The sequence below is a fragment of the Anoplopoma fimbria genome, chromosome 12 (genome assembly GCF_027596085.1).
Source record: "Anoplopoma fimbria isolate UVic2021 breed Golden Eagle Sablefish chromosome 12, Afim_UVic_2022, whole genome shotgun sequence".
In the NCBI taxonomy this organism is placed as follows: domain Eukaryota; kingdom Metazoa; phylum Chordata; class Actinopteri; order Perciformes; family Anoplopomatidae; genus Anoplopoma; species Anoplopoma fimbria.
In genome coordinates, this window is record NC_072460.1 from 17,632,129 (window position 1) to 17,640,807 (window position 8,679).

The following is an 8,679-nucleotide window of genomic DNA, read 5'->3' on the forward strand; positions in this document are numbered from 1 at the left end:
GAGGATTGTCGTACTAGAAAAATTACACAAATTTACAAAGAACATCCCTGAAAAGATATTACAAGTCGATCTGAAAAATGTCCCTGCTGGCAAACAGGGCTTTAATCATACTCACAAAAATAAGACGATAGAAGACTAATGAAAACATCTTGCTTGGTGCTGTGATCAATATCTGACCCAGTGATCTCAGCTTCAGAGCTCTCCTGTTTTTTCTGAAAACATTGTCCTCGTTCGTCATTGTGCTATATCGTTCGTCTGTGCATCACCAGCCCTCTTTGTAAACACGCAGTTTCCCAAACTGCAACAGTCACACCAGCCTTTGAGCCATCTGGCTTGAACAGAAATTACTCCCACAGACAATCCTTTGCCTTTTCTCCCACACCCGGTAGTAGGAGAAGTTTCTGGTAAACACTACACATCACATTGGATGGGGCAGGAGTGAGCCTGAGTGTGGTACCAGTGAGGGGCAAGGAGAGGAATGTGTTGTGTAGTGTCGAGTCTTTAAACTGTCACACTAGAGAGGTTACAAATGTAAATGTGTTGTTGTTGCTGTCACTGACAAAGTTGATTTGGCACTGCTCCAGTCTGGCGATATCCCCAAGGTCCAACTCTGATAATAACTGAGTCGGGTCTGTGTTTGTTGTGAAAAACTGTTTCCTCTGGTGCTCCTCTACAACCTCCGCTGGTTCCTCCATCTCCTGCTCCTCATCTTCACAGTCCTTATCGTCCTCCTCATCTTCTTCTTCCTCCGTGATGGAGCAGAGGCGGATGGCGCTCCCGGGGTTGTCAGCAGGCGGTCTGTAGTGACACTGCCCATTCAGCAGCCTCCTCAGCGGCATCAGGGGAACAGCCTCCTCACCCAGCAGCTGCTGCTGGCAGTGCCGGAAATCGCTCTGACGCTTCAGCCTCTTGAACTCGCTGAAGGCGGAGGTGGCGTTCTGGTAGAGCCTGTTTGCAATGGCCTGGGCCTTCTCCGACTTGCTGACCAGGACGGCGTGACACCGGAGCACCACGGCCATGTTCTTAACCTGGTGCCTGTAGATCCAAGCCAGGATCTTGGGCCGTGACGGGTCAGCGCCGCAATGGGTGATTCTGTTCAGAGAGTAAAGATGGATGGGCTTCTTTTTCCCAGATTTGTCAGCACTCATGCGGATGCCTTGCGGTCCTACTGTTAACCTCATCTTGACACTCTGCTCCCCGTAGTTGCTCCTCGCCCAGATCTTGGCCACAGCCTCCTGGGTGCATCCGTCCCCCTTCGCCGTGATAGTGACTACACTCCCCAGGTAGCGCACATTGTAAACAGGCTCCTCTTTGTTCAGTTCCACCTTTTGCCGTTTGGTATGAAAGATGTTACCCACCCAGTCAAAGGGGCAGTCCGGCAGCAGGTCCGGACAGGAGCGCAGAAGAGAGGAGAGGATGGAGTGGTAGGTCAGACCAGTCCCCAGGCTCTTTGGCTTACTCTTGGCCTCATCCTCCACCAGAACAAACTTATTCCTTCTCCAGGGCAGCATGGTGCGGGAGTAGTTGGAGCGAGTGAGCCCCTCTGCTGCCGCGTATTGCTCTTGTCAGCTCAAGCAAAAGAGTGAAGAAAGCCGGTGTGTGTGAGGGAGAGAGGAAAAAAGCAGAGAGAAGCTGCTTCTCAAAGCACAGAGGAGAGACTGAGAGCTGCAAGCCTGAACCAGTCGGTTCCCCCGCTCGCTCCTCCTTCCTCTCCCCCTCCTCCTCTTCCTCTTCTTTCTCCTCTGTTGTCTGCATCATGCAGCTCCGATCAGTGCAGGAGCCTCAGCCCGGCGCTCAGGCACCCTCAACCCCCTCCCTGCTACGATGTTTTGCTTCCAAATGGCTCCCTACCAAAGCATTACTTATCCGTCAAGCTTTGCACTGAGGTATCACTGTACATGTTTATTGTAAACCTGAGGAAGAGGGTGAACGCCTCTCTCTCTCTGTCTCTCAGGGGACTTATGGGACTTGTTTATTCTGCTGTAAAAGTCAGTTGAGTCCATAGTGTTATTAATTCTTTATGTTTAGCATGAGGTTTAAATGCGTTTGTCAACAGATTTATCTCAATAGCATGACGATAAAAGAAGTTTGGATCCAAAACACAAAATTGGATCCAAGTATGACTAATCAATTCGTCAGTCTGTCCAACGTGGACATGAACATTATGTAATTGTGTAACAACTTACTCTAAGTTCTAAGTACTGTCCTCTATATGCTGTAAAATGTGAGTTTACATCAGTAGGTTTAGAGTACAATTATTTGTATGTATGGACTAGACTTATAACTTTCATTAGAGTTATGTTACTAATTAATTCAAGAGCAACTCAAAGAAAGAGAAATTTTCCGGAATTAAAAAATAGCTTGTAAGCCCTTGCATCTAAAGATTCAGAGGATGAAACATTAAATATGCATTCGGAGTCTCATTTGTAACTGAAAATGAGATTTATATTTTACACAGTGCGATTTATCGCGAACTGCATGTCATCTCTTGAAGTAAAGCAATGAAGCAAATTAATGTTAAAATAATTAAGGGATGGTCAAAGAGCAGGACTTTAAGTTCCCAGACTGTGTTTCCTGGACCGAGTGTGGTGGTCACATTAGTGAAGGATGACATTTTCAGTTAAGTGTTTATAAAGTAAGGACATCGGTGCTTAAGGTCACTACTGACCTTATAGCCAGACAGCATCGCTCTAGGGATGGCAATCTCAGTGGCTGTCTCTGTCCACCACCTCAGTCTAGAATGAAATACCTCAACAACTATTAAATGGATTGATATGAAACCTTGTACAGATGCTCAGGCTCCCTAGAAACGTTGATGATCCTCTGTCTTTTCCTATAGTTACACCAGCAGGTCAAAACTCACACTTTATTGGTGATATAGCTCAATATCGAACAGGTTCAATTGGAAAACATTTAGGATAGATAATCATGGTCCCTATAGGATATATCCTTATGACATTGGTAATCCTCTGATTTATCATCTAGTGACATCATCAGGTCAAATTTTTAATCTCTCCAATTCTTCAGTTCGACCAAATACCTGCAAAACTAAAGACATTACAATTAGCCTCGGCTGTACTTTGTGTCCAATGCTAGTTAGCAAGTGTTAGCATAGCAGATGTGGATGTTTGCATAAATGTGGCAACCTTCTCGTCTAGTGTTCTTACATATAATCACAATGTCTTGATTATGGCAGAATTAAAATGGATGAATTGAAATTAAGGACCCTAATTAAACTTAATGTTTACCTTAACTTTGATGTGGCACACAGATAAACATCAACATTTAAAAATGGCACTTCACCTCAAAAAGGTTGTCGACCTCAGATCTAAACTAAGAATGTGATCACAAATAAACAAAATACCAGCATGACAGCATTGCCATTGGAAGCATGCTGAAGTTACCTTACAGAGCTGGTTGCATTAGTGTAGACTTATGTGCTTATCTTGTCCAATATGATTACTATCTTTCTCAAAATGCATCCAAGTGCCATAAGTGAAAAATACTGTTCGAAAATAAATAGAATATGTTGTGAGTGGACGTCTTGCAGATACATTCAGTGTCAACATTTTGCAATTGTGCAGATACATTCATTTAAAAACTTGTCCTTATTATGCTAATTATAAACTCCAGATATGTTTCCTTACAAAATTGTATCTGCTGTTGCAAATTAGTAGTATAAATATGTAATTTCCAGGAGATTGGAGTGAACATGAGTTAGAGAACATTGGTGAACATCTCTGTAACTGGCTGACATGGTGTAACGAGGGCAGATAGAGGGCGGCTGCTCTCTTTGTGGAGGATTCTGGTGCAATAATTCAAAAGTATAATCTGTGTCTGCCACTGAGCTGGGCCCTGCAGCTCGGACTGAATTGTCAAGTGCAGATGGTGGATGAAGTTCTCTGCTTGCTGAGAGGGCAGTTACTGTGGCTCCACTACAAAATAATGTCATTTTTTCTGCCTTTGATGCATTAACTGGGATTTAATACCACAATATATAAATATAATGGGTTTAAAGTTACTATCTCATATGTAGATGTGATTTAGAGAGCACACTTTAGTGCAGAGCTATTTATAATTTTGTTTCTGTTCCTATATATTCACTATTCATAAAAAATCCCTGTTTTTCTCAGTTGCTCAGGATGCACGCAGAGAGCTTCTTTGTAAACCACACACATAGGCACAGGCCAGACTTTAGACTGTTTGGAAATGGTGAAAACAGATTTAATGGTTTGGGCAGTCGCCATAAAGGAGACACTACCCCTTAGAGATGATTAAGAGACTTATGCTCTCAGTCTAAGTTGGATGTTCAGTGAATAAATAGTGGGACCATGATCTGATCCAGGATGAGCTGGTATCTTCTTGAGCCCCCAAAGTACAGTGAGATTGAGGAGCCCCCATACAAACAGCTGTAGTCCCATTACTCATCTCTGTGATGTAAGACAGCTCATCTCTAACCACAGCAGAGTAATGCAGACCCTTAGATGCTAAATTGGAAATAATCCATCATGGTTTTGGCCTTTAAAGAAATGGATGAGTGCATTCAGTATTGACTTATCTGCCATCCAAGTTACCATCCTTAATAAGAGTGTTTGTCTGATGAAATTAGTAAATGTCTCAACTCTCTGCTCTTACATGTCCAGTGTCTTGATGTATTTTCCTGTGAAAGTGTCAGAAATGTTGTAACTGTGGTTAAAAGCATTATAATATAATAATCTGTGGCATGCAATGTAAGTGCATACTGAAAGGAATTTGAATATATTTCTTCTCTCAGAGAGTGGGATGTATTTCAAGGTTTTTTTTAAAGTTAAAACTATTTTCCTACTTATGCACTTATCTCATCAATATATAATACATTGTATTAAATCTTGTTGGCAAAACTAGCAGTTCCTTTGGCATGGTAAAAAACATACTTATGATACAGTCCAATGTTGTGAATTATTTCTGATGGATGTTCATGAGGCATTTCCCACTGGTCACTTTAGCTTACCTTCAAGGTATTCCATGTATTGTTTTTACGTGTAAATTGTTTACAGATCATGGGTAATAACGTACCATACATGTATGTCATAATGATGTTTCCTGATCCCCTCATTCTTTTTTATGACAGTTTTAGTGTCCTTATGTATTTGTATTTGTATTTGTTAAAGTTTGTTGTTTTGTGGATACAAATGTGTTTTATTAAATGGACGTGTCGTGTTTTAACATTTTGAGAACGAAAGAGAGAGAGAAGGATATGCCAAACCTACTCTGCTGCCTTGCAGCCAGAGGCCATCCAGAAGCCTATCAAATAAATAGAAAATACTGATTTAATAAATGCAAACAGTCTTATGTCATGACATGCCTGTCTCTGAAATACCTCCACTATTGTACATGGACGTTAGTAATGGCCTACAAAAATGTATTTTGGAATTTTTTAGGAGTGAGGTAAAGGTGATAATTGTATCAAACGATCCTGATATCTGCCCGTCTCTGAGTCTGCATTTGGGTCTTTCCTGCCTGTCCTGCTCTCCAAACCATGACACTGAATTTAAATTCCAATCCATCCAATAGTTGTGGAGAATTTTGATATAAGTTTCAACCAAAAACAAATGTTAGCCTCAAAGCGGTGCTGGAGGAAAAAAACAGGCTTTGTCCTCTGGGAACCATGGATGTTTCTACAACATTTTATTTCAATCCATCCAATAGTTGAGATATTTCAGGATCAAAACTGTTTCTGTTCAGTCGAGCTACACATTGCATCACCAGCTCAGCCCTGCCTGCTGAGCGTCCGTATTCCCTGTAACACAGCCTCCCTCTCTCACTCTACTTCAGTTGAACATACTCATCCATTATGAACTCACACAAGCAACCCAGGGTGCAAAATGTTATCATAGCAATCCAATTACTTTTATCAGAGGGACACTACTCGCTCACCTACCATATCCTCCCCTTCCTTACCCTCAGCACCTTTTTTTGGTGCTTTTGAAGACATCCTTTTATCCAGGGCAGCATATGCTACATATTTCTGTCCAGCAAAGGCAGCCTAATTGAATTGGTCTCTCTCTTCATCACGCCACACTTACCCAGCGTGGTGTAATCAATTAGAGGGGCCTGGCAGAGAGGGTCCCAGCTCTTAGATGGCTGATTTATGGCTGTACGTGGCAGCGTCAGCGAGGCAGCCCAGCACACAGTGAAGAACGAGAGAAAGGGAATAATGACAGAAAGGGATACTGCCATAAATAACACCCCTACAACCAATAAAAAAAAAGAAAGATACTCACAAAAATGATTAGGGGAACGCATGAACATTAGGTCTAAGGTGATTCCTTTGTTTACAAAAAGAGGAAGTACAAGCCTCAAAGGATGGAAATCAATATCATCTCATTCCCACACTATAGATTCCCTTTGGCTTGGCTGAATACATAATGTGGTTCAAGTCACTCATGATTTAATGAACAGGGAGAGTGCAAGACAATAGATACAGGAGGCTCATTCCCAACTCTAATCAGGGGAACGACACAGTCACAGGAGACCTGCAGGTCAACTCCCCCTCATTTAGTACTGTACAGCACCACAGGGAAAGTGCTGCAAGACGGTAAGCGATTCATCAATTTGCATGTAGGGTCAATGACATTTTTTATTTCTTAAAATTAGCCAAATTAAATTAGAAACGAGCAAATTAGCGCATATTAATTTGAATTATTCATACAATTTGAAACACTTGAAGGAATAGTTCATCTTTAGGAGAAATGTGTTTATTACCTCTATTGCTGAGAGTTATATCAACTCTCATGCTTTTACAGTAAATATAAGCTACAGCCTGCAGCTTTTAGCTTAGTTTAGCACAAAGATTGAAATGAGCAGAAACAGTAATCCTGGCTCAGTCCAAAGGTAAAATAAATAAATAAAACATAAGCCTACCAGCAACTATAAAGCTCACTAATTAAAACATTATATCTCATTTATGTGATCTGTATACAAACAGAAGTGTAAAATATTTCTGGTTTTATGGGGACTATGCTAGGTTGACCGACTAATGGCTCACGTGGAAGGGGAGTGCCTAGCGAGTCACTGACAAAATAAGACACTAAAGGCCTCAGTGTGTCGGTATGAGATGCCAAGGGTCGCTGACCAAGCGTCTGTATTTAACGGGTTGCAGGAGTTAGTTAAAAATACTGATACTACTCTCCTGATATCAGATTTAATGATCCATGATTCTAAATTTTGATGGAAATCCAGCATTTTCTATCATCCCTTATTCCCCAAAATGCTAAATGGACATCACTGATATCCCCATATTCAGTATCAATAGCATTATTAGCATTTCATCATGTGTTGCAGGTAAATGTATGATACGTTTGAAGGTTTGAGGGACAGAATATGAGGTGCACCACAATTAAGTCTGTGCCAAATAGCTTCATTATACATTCAGTGCTCTTGTTGCGTAATCCTCAGAGGCAATCCTCCAGGCACAGAATGCCAGCTGATTTCAATATCTCCAGGACCTGAGACTTTTCCAAATAATGTGCTTTTCAGTGGGAGAATGAGCAGATTGCGTGCCAGGGTAGAGCTGAAAGCCGTCTTCAAATTATTTCAAATGGGTTTTACATAAGACTCTGCTTTTGAAGTTTTTGGTCCAAATCACACAAAATTGATCGCATCCTCGATATCAAATGTTTGAGTCCATCAAAGGCACCTGCCTGAATTCAAATAAGACTTGTGATTGATGCTGTTCCCTTTTCATATGCTTAACAATGCTATTTATCAAGGCAGAATGACATTAAAAGTTAAGAGTTTGCTGAAACTTTGAGACAGTAAAGGCCAACTTTGTCCTGTTTTGCAGTGTTAAAATCTGACATTTGTAAAAGTTCAAAAGTTATTTTTTTGGCTGCATAATAACGATCCAAAAAAATGTCAAATTTCTTCTGATCTGCACTGAATTTCCTTGACATTTTAAAAAGGGCTTGTAACTTCAACATCTATGCTGTAAATCCAAAGTGACCGTTGTGTGTTTTGGTTCGTAGTGTATGATTGGATAGACTCTACAAGGAGGGGAGTTTGTCTGGAGGATGCTACACAGACAGGTTAAGGTAAGGTAAGGCTTATCTATACCAGTAACAGCAAACTGTCATCCTTTCAACACAACAGCTCAAGAGGACACATATGATGTTCTTCTGTGTTCTCCTCCTATCCTATTGTACTCCTCCCATTAAGCTGCTGCCCCCATCTGCTGTTGCTGTTTCTGTCTGTCTGAAATCCATGTGAATGTGTGTTAGGCTGGCATTTGAAGAGAAATCATTATGTGACACACACACACAAAGGAAGCAAGGAAGTGGGAGGTTTTTTTATGTTGTTTTTTACGTAGGCAGCGGGGGCACTGTATCTGCAAAGTAGACTTTGTCCACAACACGAGGTGACTAATGTGGAATAGAAGCCCAGAGGACATTTCTGTTCTTTTGCTGGGGTTGAAATAAGGCTGCACCTTTTTCTCTTCTGAGGCAAGCTACAAAATTCTTGTAGGGTAATCATTCATCTGTCAAGTTGATTATGTCAGACTGATTCAGCCAGAGGAGTTTTTTGTGTGGCAGCTATTCCTGTTATAATGTATAAGTTTATAGAGGTTAGTTTGGAGAATAAGCCAATGATGCTGCAAATAAAATGTGTTTTTGTTTATATAAAACATGTGATCAATTGAGG

The 8,679-nt window shown here is 41.2% G+C and overlaps 1 protein-coding gene across 1 annotated transcript; it reads right to left on the reverse strand.

Moving 5' to 3' along the window:
• Positions 1-509: 509 nt before the first annotated feature.
• fam43b (family with sequence similarity 43 member B) lies at positions 510-1,511 on the reverse strand. Its single transcript, XM_054609972.1, has one exon. It carries the CDS (start codon positions 1,509-1,511, stop codon positions 510-512), a length of 1,002 nt encoding a protein of 333 aa, XP_054465947.1.
• Between the last annotated feature and the right edge of the window lie 7,168 nt (positions 1,512-8,679).

Bases quoted from the DNA above. Each gene is read 5' to 3' on its own strand.
- fam43b (XM_054609972.1), bottom strand. From the start codon at position 1,511: ATGCTGCCCTGGAGAAGGAATAAGTTTGTTCTGGTGGAGGATGAGGCC.